Source organism: Choloepus didactylus, chromosome 5 (genome assembly GCF_015220235.1).
Source record: "Choloepus didactylus isolate mChoDid1 chromosome 5, mChoDid1.pri, whole genome shotgun sequence".
Taxonomy (NCBI): domain Eukaryota; kingdom Metazoa; phylum Chordata; class Mammalia; order Pilosa; family Megalonychidae; genus Choloepus; species Choloepus didactylus.
The window spans coordinates 89,512,500-89,528,989 of record NC_051311.1 but is presented as its reverse complement, the minus strand read 5'-3'; the positions used below and the strand labels follow the sequence as shown (position 1 = coordinate 89,528,989).

Sequence of the window (16,490 nt, the reverse complement as noted above, 5' to 3'; positions counted from 1 at the left end):
TTAGGGCCTTTTGTTGGCAAAGGTTTCTTGAACTTTACACCCAAATCACAAGCAACAAAAGAAAAAAATAGGTAAATGGACCACATCAGAATTAAAAACGTTTGTGCCTCAAAGGACTTTGTCCAGCAAGTGAAAAGGCAGCCTACTCAATAGGAGAAAATATTTGGAAACCACATATCCAATAAGGGTTTAATATCTGGAATATATAAAGAAATTCTTCATCACAACAACAAAATGACAGAGAACCCAGTTAAAAAAATGGGCAAAAGACTTGAAAAGATATTTCTCCAAAGAACAGATATACAAATGGCCAAAAAGCACATGAAAAGATTCTCACCATCATTAGCCATTAGGGAAATGCAAATAAAAACCACAATGAGATACCATTTAGCACCTACTAGAATGCCTACTATTAAAAAAAAAAAAAAATTACAATGCCTACTATTAAAAAAAAAAAACACAAAATTATAAGCGTTGAAGAGGATGTGGAGAAACAGGAACACACATTCATTGCTGGGGGTAATGTAAAATGGTGCAGCCACTGTGGAAAACATTTTGGTGGTTCCTCAGAGAGTTAAGTATAGAATTATATGACCCAGCAATCCCACTTCTAGGTATGTTGCTAAAAGACTTGAAAGCAGGGACTCGAACAGGTATTTGCACACTGATGTTCATAGTGGCATTATTCACAATTGCCAAAAGATGAAAGCAACTCATGTGTCTATCAACCAATGAATGGATAAACAAAATGTGGTATACACACTCCATGGAATATTATTCAACCATAAAGAGGAATGAAGTCCTGATATATGCAACAACATGCATGAACCTTGAGGACATCGTGTTTAATGAAATAAGCCAGACAAAAAAGGACAACTATTGTGTGAGCTCACTGATATGAAATAATTAGAATAAGCAAACTCATAGATTTAGAGTCCCTGTTACCAAAGGACAGGGCTGGGGAAAGGAATAGGGAGTTAAGGCTTAAAATGTAGAGTTTTGTATTTGGGACGATGGGCAAGTTTTGGTGAGTGATGGTGGTGATGGTAGCCCAATATGGTGAATGTAATTAACAGCACTGAATTATGTATTTGAATATAGTTAAAAGGGGAAATTTTAGGATATAAATATATACATGCACACACATATATATCTATAGATAAAAATTATATATAAAAAAGATAATTTACCTTAAGGGTCAAACACAATGGGTCAGACCAGTGATTGTAAACTACCTTCTCAGAGAATTCTGGTTAGTGAACCTGGCCCACATGTTCTGTTGCCAAAGTTACAGAAAAAAACCAGTGGATAAATGTTTTCTCTTGCCTTTATACTTTAGTTCCATAAATTCTTCTTAAATGACCCACTGAAAGAACAAGTTGCTTATGAAAGATTAATGGAAACCTGAAGACAGACTTTCACCCTTCATTTTTTTTTTTCATGTGTGATTTTGAATGGCAATAGACTAAAGTAGTATTTCCTTTTTTGGAACTGTTCCTTGTTCTTTTTGAATGAGGTATCCCACAAAGAGATGTGTGATTTCTGTCTCCTGAGCTGTGAACAAGCTTGCATGTTACTGGTGCAATGTAAGAATTTAAAGTGGGGAGAAAACTAGTACGGCCAGAGCGATCAGGGCTTTACTAAGGCGGCGAACTTCAGGTGAGCTTTTGCAAATGGGTCAAATTGATATCTCAGGTAGGGGAGGGTGAGCAGATTTCACTGAAATACCCAATTCCTATTCGATCTGTGAAGACCAGCCTGTTGGTGACTGTTGAGACAGTTTTGTCCTTTGGCGGAGGGGGTGGGCTGGTGACAGGAGAAGGTAGGGTCTTAGTTTCTTGTAAGAAGATGTGGTTGCGCAGGTGGAATTTCTCTGGGTAAATCTCACCAGATTCTGATATAAGCCCCTGCCCACTTTGGACTTCACCATTATTTTCTGTTTGAGTCAAGGGCCTACCTTAGGTAGATTCCTATAAGTATTCTACTTCCATTTGCCCTGCACAGGACAAATTATAATTCTTCACTCACCCTTAAAATATTTTATAGACTAATAATTTTAGAGAAAAGATCTTTTCCCTCCACATTTCCCCAGACTTTGTTAATGTACAAAGACATATTAATTGATGATATTTTGGACTTTTCTTTTTCAACTAACATATTCTATACATATATTTCTAATTCCCACATATTTGTCATTTTATATAGGGAATATTCAATCACATTAACATGATGAAGATTATTATTTAACTACTCTCTTATATTCTACTTATGGTCTGGCATTTGTGTGTGTGTGTCTGTGTGTATGTGTGTGATTGTCTTTTTCTTTCTCTCTCTCTTTTTTTAATTTATATTTATTTTAATCCAATACTACTTTATTTACTTTGATACTCAAATTGTTCCAACTTTGGCCATTGGGGGCTCTTTCAGTTGGCTCCTACGATTTTTTTAATTAAATTCAGTTTTATTGAGATATATTCACATACCATACAATCATCTGTGGTGTACAATCAACTGTTAACAGCACTGTCATATAGTTATGCATTCATCACCCCAATCTATTTTTGAACATTTTCCTTACACCAGAAAGAATCAGAATCAGAATAAAAAATAAAAGTGAAAAAGAACACCCAAATCATCCCCCCATCCGACCCTATTTTTCATTTAGTTTTTGTCCCCATTTTTCTACTCATCCACGCAGAAAGGGAGTGTGATCTAAAAGGCTTTCACAATCACACTGTCACCCTTGTAAGCTACATCACTATACAATTGTCTTCAAGAGTCAAGGTCTCTCTCTCTCTCTCTTTTTTTTTTTTAACAGTTTCTGTAAAAAGTGATTTAGGATTATTTCATTGAGGTATGGTTCCCCAAGTGAATGGCTGTGAAAGTTTATAGCTCTTGCTACACATTTCTTTCCAGGCTGTTCGACACAAAGACAAAACCAATCTACCGTGCCAATGTTGACTATAAGCACCACTTACCTACTGAAGTGAAAACAGAAAATCACTGTCAGAACATCTATGCAAAATTATATGTCCAATAATACATCAATAACAACCTGAGTAATTGATTTTGGGTTGGCAACCTCTGGTCTTGCTCTCTGTCCTTTGGCCAATAGTAATAATTTATTAAGATTTTCCTATGTGCCAGGTACTCTATTAAATTCTTGATTTACCTGATAGCATTTAATTATTACAATACCTTAAGACTGGTAACTTTATTATCTCTAGTCTTCAGATAAGGAAACTGAAGCTCAGAGATAACCATGAGTTGCCCCAGGTCACAGAGCTAGGAAACATCAGAGCTGGGAATGTCTTCAGAGCTTGGTAGTCTTACTCTAAACTTTACTACCTTGAAATGTCAGAAGATGCTGCTGTGGATAGAGAGAGGCTGGAGGAGCAGGCTAGATCCCGTCCTTTCCTGTGGCCTGTGGACATTTCTGAGGACCCTGAGTCCCCCAGGGAGAGGAAAGAAACACCTTTTAGGAGTTTAGGCACTTCTTAGCAGCCAGTCAGCAGCCCCATGCCACAGCCTCAGACCCAACTCTTCTGAGACCTCAACCTCAAAGAGTTGAGGGCCCTGGACCAAGCAAACGAAACCCTTTTACTGTTTTCCATTTCCACCACAGGGAGTCCAGGACAAGGCCTCAGCAGCTGGCTGTTCTAAGACCACCTGCTTCCCCACAGACTCAACCATCCAGGTGCAACTCTAGGTAGCGAACCCGAGACTGGCTGAGCAGTGGGCTTGCAGAGACCGATTCTCGGCATCCTAAAACTCTGTTAGGTGTGGGGAGCCTGGGAACCCCCACCATTCTGTCCCCTTACTCACTGCAGGTAAAATCCAGCAGGTTCTCAGGCAATTCCATTTCCGTAAATATTCAGAGCCCTGCCCTCCCCCCTCATGCTTTTTCACTGAGATATTTTCATATGCTGCAGCATCACTGTCCTGTATTTAAAACCTCAGCACAGAAGCAACTGGAGTAGCCTCGTGGCTGAGCTGGCTGCTGACACCCAATGTGGCTCCCTGAACCATTTTTAGAAAGAACTTACTGGAAATTTTCCAATATGGTTTTTAAGAAACCAATCTCCTCCCAATAGACTTTGACCACCACAAACAAAGCCCTGGTTGTGTAATCCCACTTGGGCTTAGGCCAGCACCTGGATTTCTCATTTGATAGTGCTGAGTTGCCTTCAGCCCCCACCTCTGAGGGCAGGTGCTCAGCAAATCATTAGCCTGATTCTATTTTATCAGTGGATTCTATCTGCTTTATTAGCTGCAGTCAGGATGCTTTCTATAAAGGACAACCCTGAATTCCAGGGGGCCTTCTTCCAAAAGTAAACTGGAGTTGGAGGGAGAGAGGCCAAACATCTGCTGTATTTTACAACCACCTGGTGAGACAGCTATCCTCCCAGATTATAGCTGTGGAAACTGAGGCAGACTGCATTTAAGAAACTTGCCCATAGTCACAAGGCTATTAAGTGGAGGAGCTGGGGTTAAAATCTTGGCATGTGGTCTCATTTGCCACAATTGTATTTACATGCTAAGTATAGTACCATGATGGCTAGAGAGGGGATATTGAATCAGCCTTCCTCAGCAGAGGAGAAAATGAAGACACAGGAAAGCCAAGTGTCGTAGGCAGGCAATGAGCTGCAGGCAGAGCCAGGCCAAGCAGTTCCTGTACAGCTGGGCTTGTAGGCTCCCCTGGAGCACCTACTCCCTCCTCAGACTAGAACATTTCTTTGAAAGACATCAGGATCTGACTAGCCAGTGAGGTGCCTGTCACCAATTAACCTGTTCTAGATCTTCTTTACCCTTCTTCACCCCCTTCCCACTGCCAGGCAACATGAGCTGTCTGGAGCAAGAAGTTCTTTGATAAGTGCCAGTGTGGGTTGGTGGCCTACACAGCTTGAGCCAACTCTGTTCCCACACCTGCCTGGGCTCTGGGCTGGTTTCTTGGTTGCCTGGTCATCCCATGCCCACTCATTTACTTAGGAAGGCAAGCAACACTTCCTGAGTGCTTATTGTGTGCCAGGAAGTGTACAAGCTACTTTTACACTTACCAACTCATGTAATTTACCCTACTGTCCCATAAAGTGGACACTGATAGCCCCTTTTATATAGATGGGGAAATTAAAGCTTAGTAAGACTATGAAACAAGACCAAGCTCACACAGACCTTGGCTGAGTCAATGCCCTTTCCACCATGCCATCCTGCTTGGGTTATTCCTTTCCTTCCATACGTTAATGATGCAACTTCTCTGATGATCCTTGAAAGCATTTCCCACATTCAAGGCTCGCCCTGGACATAAATCTGAAGTTAGAAACCTAACTTAGGATCCTCTTTATCTTTTCTTCCTTGGTAACATTTCCCTCCCCGCTGCCTCTTCCTGTCAATAAAACCTACTCTTCTATTTTCCATTTCTACTAAGGTGCAAATTTCTGGCATCAACCCCTGTTGGGTAGGATTTGGGGAGTCCCAGGGACTTTCCAGGGCCCTGAAATATTTCCATCACCCCCCAGGGGTGCAATCACAAGACACTCAACCTACCTAGAAGGAAAAACCACTGAAAATGTAAATCTGTGGGGGAACAAGCACATGTGCACACCCCTGGGGTTACTTTTATGACAATCTAAGGAAATGTGTATGTGAAAGAGTAACCCAAATCCACAAAACCAAAAAAAAATAAAAAATAAAAAATCACAAATAATATGTAGATACTAATCATGACTTGGTTAAAATAGTTAACATATATATATATTATATACGTAGGGGAAAAAAGGAAAGATACAGGATGTATTGTTTAATAGGCTCTGTTTTTGTTAAAGCTGTTTAAATTCACACAAGAAAAAAGATTGAAACAACAAACAAGGCAACCAACCACCATCCTAATATATCCCTCACCAGAAAGGACAAAGGAGAGAAAACAGGTGTAAATACAAAAAGCATGGGTTAAAGTCAAATCTCATTCATTCATTTACTCATTTTTTTGGCATTTCCTTGTCACCTACCACATGCTGGGATATCATAGTGGGGAGAAGACAGGGTGGGGGCAGCAGTCTCCAGGTCCCCGGCTGGCTATCACCTTTGTCACCCAGAGTGGAGAAGAGCTGCCCTCTCCCCACACATCCCCCAGCCTCCCAAGGGGGTCGGCGGCTGCCCTAAGGTCCTGAGGCAAGTAAACGTCCCTCCCTGGTCTACTGGATGCTGCCTGCAGCCCGAGCCACAATCTCTTAATAACATTAGTCTTTTAATTGCCCCAGCTGGTCCTACATGTCCGGATCCAACATGGTAATGGAGAGGTTGACAAGAAATTCCACCTGCACGGTCCTAAAATTCACCAGAGTAACCTTTCTGCTGCTGCCACCAACCACCACCAAACATGCACACTGCACAAGTCACATGAGTTTAAACACAGGAGTCACCATAGCTTCAAGGTTTAGGACAAGCTCTTAGGCTTTACCTTCAGATGGTCCAGCTGACATCACCCCCACCCCAGGACCACTGAAGGGACAGCTGTGACAGGCAGCTAGCAGGTAGCCAGGCAAAGAGGGGCACAGGCTGAGGTTCCTTTAGGAGAAGACCAATCAACAGGGAGTCCCAAGGTCTAATATACAGCTGGAATAAATCTTGCCATTAGTGTCTCGAGGCAAAGTCAGAGGCCTTTACCCAGATGAGCAAATTGAGTAAAAGCCCTGCGTTTGTCACAGGCATGCCCCGTCCACACCTCTGGGAAGGGGTCAGTGGATCTTGGATGCACGAGTCAGCTAAAGCACCCAGGCTACACTTACACAAGCAGCAGAGACCGCCTCAGACAGCAAGTGCTCTTTCACTCTTGGGACAGCAGAGCCAGGATCCCTCGAAAATTTGTAATTTTTTAAAAAACATCCGTAGGTGATTCTCAGATTCTGCCAGCTTTGGGAATCACTGAAAATGTGGACCAAACACTGCTGTCATTGGAACAAGAAAGATCTGGGCTCAAATCCCATCTCTGCCATTGATTAGCTCTGTGACTTGGGCAAAGAACTTAACCCCCTGAGCCCCAGTTTCCTTATCCATAAAATGGGGATAGCAGTACCCACATCATAAGGTTCCTAAGGGGCAGGTGCTCCTGTAGCCCACTGAGCCCCCCATCTTCACACCTACTACCTGCTGTAATTGCTGGTTCAGTGGTCCAGGTGCCCTGCCACTGGACATGCCTGGAGGCAGGTGTCTTGCTCACTCTTTTGCCTGTGGCACTTCAAACAAGGTCTTGCCCTAGCAGGCACTCACTATATTTCATCGTTGAATACATGAATGCTGTGAGGACTGATGACACGGGGAAGGCAGTCAACCTTCGTTGACTACAGTGCCAGCTCACTTTAGGCACCTCACGTAAGTTTCCCTGGCACATGAAAACGCTGATTTATAAAAATACAGGTGATCGCTTTCTTAAGTAGCCAGTTCTCTGCCTTCCTCCTGCTCCTGAATTAAAAATTATTCCATGTTTAAGAATCCAATGGGAGCACAGTTTAAGGAACACAGGCCAGGGCAGGGGAGGCCACCACTGCTTTCTTTCTTCCTGTACTGACCTCTGATCTCAAGCGTGCCGGGCCACAGTCTCCTAAATAGAAGGTCTTGGCTCCCTGAGAAGCCCACAGGGTCACTTAGAACCACTCACCCCACAGGCTGCTGTGGTCCCGCAGCAGCCACTAATAACGGAACCATTTCTGTTCTCCTTGGAGTGGCAGTTGGCAGTGGCAAACAGGAAGTTGTCTTGAGCAGGGTGTGGCTGTGCCCTGCCAATACATGTGTACAGAGACACATACTTCTTTTTTCCCCCCTCTGCAGCCCCCTTCTGCCTCCCTCATACTCCTTCTTTAGGAGCAAAAGGTCTGAGTTATTTTGGTGAAAACAAAGCTTTTTACATGACTTAAAATCAACCATTACTACCATATAAACAAAAACCTGGGGCAGAAAGAAGCTGAAAACACAGCAGGAGGTCTATTCCCTGCATTGGTCACTCAACTGTGGCACTTAGTAGCGGTGCGAACAGGGGTGTGTGTTCGAGTTTTCCCCTTTATGTGTCTGCAGGCACACAGGAAGCAAAACCCCAGCTAGAAAGCCAGGCCACATAGACTGCCAGTCGTCCTACCGGGCCAGTCTGCTCGGCCAGCCACCAATACAGCATGCACACACTGGACCAAGGACCATCAGCAGATAGAAGGAACGAAAAACACAGGTTGCTATTTTCAAGCAATTTTTGAAGTTTGAATTAAAAAAAAAAAACTCCTAACACAAATTACATGTAAGAACGTTTGAGAAAAACAACTGCAGAGTAAATAAATAAACGTAGTTTAAGCTGAGCATAAGTGCTGAAGTGGGGGTGCCTGGAGTTGGTAAGGTTCGTGGAAGCTGGCTGTGCAGCGCTAAGAGAGGTGTGCTAGAAAATTTTCCATTCCACTCTTTCCCAGGGCCCGAGGCTTGTGCCTCCAGAAGGGCTGTCCAAAATAGACTGGTCCCCAACCCAGCCTCCTACTCCTGACCCCTTTCTGAGGCAGCTATGCTCCCCACTTCACACCTCAGCCCTGTCTCCAGCCCCCATATTACCAGCACTCCTGTGCTAAACCCCAGCTCTGCTAAACGGACACTGGGCTGACAGCAAGCTCAGCCTGCCAGGCTCTCTCTTCCTTGACCTGCGCCCAGCCCCACGCCGTCCTGTGTGGCAAACGTGCCCTGTGCTCACACTTACACATCCCGGGGAGACGGCCTTGCCGTTTGGATAAGGAGGCTGAGCCAGTGACACGCTGGGCAAGGCTGGGCAAGGCGACTTGTGGTTGATGTTTCCTGGCTCCCGGCGGAGGGCCTGGCCAGTCAAAACGCACCACTTCCCCTTTAAGAGAGCACGCCCCGATGAGATTAGGGAAAGGCAGAAAGAAAAGCCCGGAACAGTCAGGGTTGCATCCTGAATTTGGCAGATAAACTTGGGTTTTTCTGAACTGCACACGTGAGGTGCGGTTAGAGGCAGCGGGTTCCTCGGACGCTCGTTAGAGCCGTCACTGTGTGTCCCCACAGGAGGGGGGGACACGCTCGGGCTGCCCGGCTGAGCTCCCTGCACTCCCTGCGGCCTCGGCCTGGGCCCTGGACACCCCGCAGAGGCCACAGGCCTTTCCATGCCTTCCCTTGGGGCCTGTCCAGCTGATGGGCAGAATCCGCTCCGACACCTGGCCCTATGCTTTAAGAGAGTGGAGACATTATAAGGATGGAAAAATACTTTTGTTGACCATGTTAACTATTAATTTAAGAAGGGAGTTTTAATTCATTCTGCATACCTAAAAATCTTTATTCTCTGATCTTGGCAAAGGACAGCAGATGGAGGGCATCTATAAAAACAAAGGCACACAAGAGGCCACATGTTGTATGAGTCCACTTACACGAAACATCCAGAAAAGGTAAATACAGACATAGAAAGCACATTGGTGGTTGCCAGGGGCTGGGGGCAGGGGGTTATGGGGAGTAACTGCTTATGGGTATGAGGTTTCCTTTGGGGTGAAGATGTTTTGGAACTAGATAAAGGTGGTGGTTACACAACATTGTAAATATACCAAATGCCACTGAACTGCTCACTTTAATTTTAGGTTATGTAATTTTAGTTTTTTTAATATTAAAAAAAAAAGGTAAAATGTATTTTTGGTATCCTCTTATCTTTTACCAGGACCTCCCCTGTGTTTCATCCAGCATTTCTTTGCAAAACCCTGGCTATTACCTGATAGATCCTAAGTCTCCCTGGCTAAGGGGTGGATACCTTTTAACAAGGAAAAATAAAAACAATCCTATAACAGGGGAAAGTTTTTCCAAGACTCAGAGGTATGTCTCTAATGGGAGAATTTCGGACCATGGAGAAATGGTATCATCTCAAATCTTGCCACATAAGCGAGGGAGTGCCTGCTTGCCTCTGTAAGGTGGCCTCAGAAGGGGAACGTCCCTTTAGCAGCTTGACAGCCATAACCAAAGCCCGTGAGAGTGAAGTCTCCCACAGGAGAATTATCCAGGGAGAACATGACTTTGGGCATCTGGGTTCTTACCTTCCTTTTTTCCTCTTCTTCCCAGAATTAAAGGGAATTAATCAGTTTTTGATTGGGAGGAAGCTGTGCTGGTTGACAAAGTAGAGCTGGTTTCCACAAATTCCATTTCTTTGGAATGGAGGGAGTGGGGACGAGGGGGTGTGACCCAACCACCCGCCTGACCCAGCTCCGTTAGAGGGAGCATCAGCCCTCCCTTCTTGTTCATTTGCAGTTTTGGTCAGAGATAGTCTTCTCCTCACCGTGAGGCTGTGAGCCATGTCCTCAGGGCCCTAGGCTAGCGAGTCAGGGGCTCATGGCCACATTTCCCTGACCCAGGGGGCTGTCCAGTAGAGGCTTGCAGGATGTGGCAATACTTAGAAGAAACACAGATGAAAGGGCAAGCCCCATGGCCCGGGAGCCCGAGACTTTCCAGAGACAAACGTGCACAGACTTCTAATATCTCTATTTGTTGAGAGTTCCAGGATGATCTGGAAGACTGAGATGGGAATGACTTTCCTTGGCCTGGTTCTTTCAGAGCTGTCTGATCCTCTGGAGCACTTTTCCTGGCCTCTTTCAATTCTGTTCTCTCTCCTCACCTCAGGTGCCCAGGCAATAAATAGGTGGCCCAAGTTCTCAGCACAGTAATATGCAATATTTACACTGCCCTAGCTTCTGAGGAGGAGCAAGTTTAGAATCGTAACTCTAAGTACAAAAACAGGCAGGCTCAACCCTATTAAAAATGGGCAGAGGGCTTTAACAGACATTGTGGAAAAGCAAATCAATGGCATTAGATATCACTTCACACAAAGATGGCTATAGTAAAAAAAAAAAAAGGACAATAACAAGTATTGGCAAGGGTGCGGAGAAACCGAAACCCTTATATATTGTTTTCGGAATGGTGCAGCCGCTGTGGAAAACAAATTGGTGGTTCCTCTAAAAGTTAAACACAGAATTACCATATAACCCAGCAATTCCACTCCTAGATCTATACACAAAAGAAATGAAAGCAGGGACCCAACTGAATACTTGTTGGCCAATGTCCATAGCAGCACTACTCACAATAGCCAAAGGTGGATACAACTTGTATCCACCATCAACAGATGAATGGATGAATAAAAAGTGTGGTGCATATATACATATATATATATACACACACACACACACATATATATATACATACATACATATATATATATACACATATATACATACATACATATATATATATATATATATATATATATATATATATATATGATGGAATATTATTTAGCCATAAAGAGGAATGAAGTGCTAGCACATGCTACAATGTGGGTAAACTTCAAAAACATTCTGCTAAGTGAAAGAAGCCAGACACAAAAGGTCATAGATTGCATGATTCCATTTATATGAAATATCCAGAATAGGTAAATATATAGAAACAGAAAGTAGGTGGGTGATTGCCAGGGGCTAAGGGGAAGGGAGAGTGGAGAAAAGCTGCTTAGTGGGTATGGGGTTTGCTTTTAGGGTGAGGAAAATGTTTCAGAACTATATAGAGGTGGAGGTTGTTCAACACTGGGAATGTACAAAATGACACTGAATTTTTCACTTTAAAATGGTAACTTTTATGTTATATGAATCTTACCTGAAAAAAGGAATCTGCAGAAAGTAAGTACCAGGACAATCCATAAACAGAACAATCAGTTTCAGGATAACTGAGAGTCACCTTCAAAACCCTTCTTGGCATCACTTAAAAGAGGCGATTTTTAAATTAAGGTAATTAATGCAGCTAGCAGGAGACCGCAGACAAGCACTCTAAGACAGTGGTTCCCGAACACTGCCAATTTGAGTCCATGAAGAAGTTTTAATTTGTCTTAAACAATATGATATAAGTACACACGTTCAGATTACTCTGTTCGTGCCTTCCTATGTTTCCATGTTAGGATCTCCTTTCATTTATGTATCAATAGTAATGACAGGTGGTTGTGGAGCTGTTAATGTTTAGGGGAGTGCCGTTTTGTTTTTAATGTCCTTACTTGGTAAAATAAACGGGGAAAAAAAAAAGAGCAAGAACAAAAGAGACAATGACAATTAAATGTAATACATGATCCTGGATGGGATCTAAGATTGGAGGAGAAAAGGCTCAAAAGGACATTATTGGGACATAAGAAAAAATTGGAATATAGAATGTAATATTTTATATCAATGTCAAATTTCTTGAACTTGATAATTGTACTTAGGGTGTTTACATAAGTGAATATCCTTGTTCTTAGGAAACGTTCATGGTAGTATTATGTGTTCAAGGGGTATGATGTATGCAACCTGCTCCAGAAAACAGAGAAATAGTCAGTTAGCTAGCTAGATGGATCGACAGATGGAAAGATAGAATGATGCAGCAAATGTGGCAAAATGTTAAAATTGGTGGACCTGGGTATCTGGTGGTGGAGATGGGGGTAGGTTGGAGTTCTCTGTATGGGGTTTGTATTATTTTTGCAACTGTTCTATAAGTTTGGAATTATTTCAAAATAAAAGTATAATGAAGAAGATGAAGGAAAAAAAACCACCCCAAACCAAACACACAAGTTCCACTAGCTATTTTACAAATGGGATGCTAAGGCATAGCTCACCTCCATCAACCTTCTAATCCCTGATAAAGCCTCTATTTCCATCAAAGGGATCATCAATCTGCCAGGGACCCAGAACTGAGACCTTGAATTTGGGACAGAGAAACAGACTGTCTATAGGCAAGAAACCCCACAGGTAATCATTCTGTGTCAGCCCCCGCCTGCTCCCTGGCCCAGGGCTCCAGTAACTGCTCCAACACTCCTGCCAAGGGGCTGCCCAGGCTTTGCTCCAACATGACAGGGTTGGTGAGGTGTTGCTTTCTGGGGCTGCTGAGCTTCTTTGTAATGTCCACACATTAATCCTATTTCTGCCCTGTGGGGTCACCTTGAACCAATCTAATCCCTCTTTCATGTGACACGTAGCCAAATATTTGTTTCCCTAAATCTCTTCTTCTGCAGGCTAAACGCCCTCTTTCTTACAAAACATCATTTTTACACCTCCTTCTAGGTCTCCCATCTCTGGGTCCTCCTTGCTTCCTACCGTTCTTCATAAACTGTGGAACTCAGAAGGAAGAACATTAAGCTGTCTCATAAGCTGTCCATTCTGGACTTTATTCTCCTATTAATGAAACTAGAGATCCAGTTTGGATACTTTTTTCCTGAGGGCTGCATCACCCCCAAGTCTTACTTAACATGTTTTGTAGCCCAGTCACGTATTCATGGGTATCTATTAAAAATGTCATCTTGATGGATTCAGTCTACTATTCCAGCCTGGGGAGATCTTTTTGGACCCTGATCTATTAATGTATCCACCTTCCTTCCAAATCTATCACCTGAAAACCTGATAAGCCTGTCACCAATGCCATTCATGCTGAATCATCATTTACCACGTGCATGAGGACAGGGCCAAGTGTGCAACTGGATACTTCCGCCCGCGTGACACTGACCTGCTAGTAGCACTCTTGAGGTGTGGCTCCACGAACTGCCTGCCATTCAGGGCAGGTCTGCCATTTGGCCCACATTTCTTCACCTTCCTGGTAAGGATCTCACCGACTCTGACAAATCCAATGATGCCGCTTCCCTTAGCAGTAAATGTGAAGATAAGCGTAAAGCTCTTAAGACAGTGCACTGCACAGAGCGAGCAATCAAACGTTGCCTATTATTGCCGACAAGAAATATAATTAAAAAAACTTGTTTTCCAATTCCCAGGTAAACTACCCTCCATAATGGCAACCAAATACAAACATCAGGCAGCTGAAATCAATGGAATGACTCTGGTATCCAAAAGCTGGTGCCTGAATCCTGCTCTTCTTACAGAATTTCCATGCTCTGAGGTTAACAATACCTGCCCCTCCAGGACTGTAGGGAGGAATCAATGAGCTCAGGCATATGAAAGAGGTTTAAAAGTTGAGCTACGTGGGGTTGTGTGCAGAGCTATGTGATGATACTGTGAGCCAGTGATTGAATAGTTCAGATGGTTTGTATGGTGTGTAAACATATCTCAATAAAACTGCAAAAAAAAAAAGTTGAGCTAGACTGTGCAAACTTACATAAAAGAATGGGATTCTGATTATTGCTGTTATAAATAACCCTAAGATACCATTTCAACTGGCAGAAACCTGCCTGCTAAGCCAAGGAGGAACCTAGAGATACACTCAGGCTGCCAGAAGGCACAGGTCTTTTCATCTCTTCTCTGACAGCGATTACCTTGCTTCCCACCTCGTACCAAAGCTGAGGCTGGGTCCTGGGCAGCAGGGAGCCATGGTTTCTCCATCATCACCTTGTTGAAACCAGGGCCTGAATAACTTGCAGCAAAGATCTGGCTGGTGATGAAGGGCTGGGAGGGTTGTTTTTAGCTCCCCTGTGGCTTGACCCAAACTAATCCCTAGGTTTCCATCCTGAATGGCTCTTTCTAAGAACATCTGGCTTTGGGCTCTCAAGGCAGACCCCAGAAACCCTATTCTCTCTGCTGAGGATGTTTGTGTCTTCAGGAAAGAAACTGTCTTCACTGAGGGAAGATCGTGGGGGAAATTTTTGCAAAGGGCTGTCTGAGACCAATCTGCTGGCCCCTGGCATCTCAGGGTCAAAGACGTTCCATGCCGAAGAGAGAGGGGAATTGATATGGCCACCACACCCCCTGGGAAGAGCGGCAGTTAAAATAGCAGGCAATAGCTGGCTGCCTTCTCCTCTCCTAGTCCTTCTAAGGTTGATTTCCCAACTTTCAGGAGGAATGAATACTGAGGGCAGATTAAAACACACACACACACACACACACACACACACACACACACACACACACACACACACACATAATTGTAGGCAAGATACTGAGAAGACCATACCAAAGAATCTATTCACAAATCAGAGAATTTGCCCAGAAAGGTGGGGGAGGAAGGGGCCGAGGAGGAAGGCATGCTTCCTGTCAGATAATTTTGGGAGCCCACTAGTCCATAAGCTTCCCTCACTCAACCTACCCCTACAATAGTCTCCCTCAAGACAGGTGGGCTGCTGAAGTTACTAAAAACCATCACAGGGCACATTAACACTAACTCAGACTCTCATAGCCATTGGCCCCCTCTTCTTGGGACTTCACTCCATTGTACTCCCTTTGTGCACCCACACAGAGAGGCTGTGCCTGGTTCTACACACCTATGTGAGCAGGAACGAACTCAGCGATGGATTTCCACATTGGACCTCTTACTGCAGGGCTCCAATGCTGCCATGTACAGGAGCTGAGGCAGGACTGGGCTTGATTGACTGTTTTACCTAAAACCATTCCTGTTCACCAGATCAGGGAGAAAAAAGTGCAGTATGGAGGGCAGAGGACAAGGAACTCCTACCGTCAGACACCATTGCCACTCACACGCATTGTCCTCCTTGGTCTGAGGCATGTGGTCTTGAGGGCCAACTGCAGCAAGGTCCAACTGGGCACAGTCTCTGGGTCCCCACGGCTGCCATGGCCCGCCTGCCCTGCAGGCTGAGGCTGAGGTGGTCCACACGTTCATAGAACAGACTTATAGAGCTGGTGTGAAACAGTGCGATGCCAGGCCACAGCTTACTTTCTCGTGATGTGACCTCTTACCCTTGTGGGTGCTGATTAACGCTATTGTTCCAGAAAAAGATAAGACCTTGGGGGTGAGAGGACTCATGCAAAGTGAGGCAACCACCAGCAGACTCACAGGTTGGAGGAACTGACCCATACCATCTGGCCTCATCCCGCCTGTGGCTTGGAATCCACATGATCTCCATATTCTTCCGGGATGCCCTGGTCCTCTCTCAGAGTCCTGGGCCCTGCCAGACCCTGAGCTTCCCACCGAGTGTGGGCTGGGCGGACGCATTTCCCTGGGGACCAGGAGAGGAGGTGGACCCACAAATGTTCCTTGCTGCTAAGGGGCCCAGACACACCAGGTCAGTGATCAAACAGCAGATACATCACTGAGTTCTCTCCTGGCTGGTGGGATGGAGGAATCAAAGCCAGAAAGGAGAGTATTAAAGGCTGATGTCTGGAGGGCCTGGGAGGGGCGACAAGCTCTAGGGGACAGGACAGACAGGCTGGCAAACAGCAGCGCCTTCACTTTTCCAAGGAGCTCAGGGTGGGCGGATTTGGCCAATTCAAATGCAAAAGCCCTAGGGCGAGGGTGACCAGGAAACCTTTCAGTATTCACTGCCATCCCTCTCCAACTCCAACATAAAGGCCAGTAGGTTCTGTTCACATCTCTGCATTCACTCTTGGCTATGAGGTTATTTATACAGTGGGATCAGACGCTTTATAATCACCGCTGGCTGAGACACACAGACAACCAACACACACCTCAAACCTGAAAAGGTGGGCCTCATGTCCTTCCTACCTGTCCCAACCTGAAAGACTGGTAAGGGGAAGCGCAACAGAGGCCCCATGCACGGGGACAGA

General features: G+C 44.5%; 1 protein-coding gene across 11 annotated transcripts in view; it reads right to left on the bottom strand.

Annotated features, from left to right (window-relative positions):
* The window catches only part of ATXN7L1 (ataxin 7 like 1), a 236,946-nt gene that overhangs the window by 60,667 nt on the left and 159,789 nt on the right, over positions 1 to 16,490 (bottom strand). The window contains exon 1 of one of the 11 annotated variants that reach the window (XM_037836425.1): positions 13,528 to 14,118. The exons of 8 other annotated variants lie outside the window; for them this stretch is intronic. In XM_037836425.1, coding sequence (XP_037692353.1) covers positions 13,528 to 13,573 — 46 coding nt within the window. In that variant the 5' untranslated portion in view covers positions 13,574 to 14,118. Of the gene's footprint in view, positions 1 to 7,654; positions 7,708 to 8,725; positions 9,429 to 13,527; positions 14,119 to 16,490 lie in introns of those variants that run through there. 2 more of the 11 variants (XM_037836427.1, XM_037836428.1) reach the window with 2 other exon arrangements.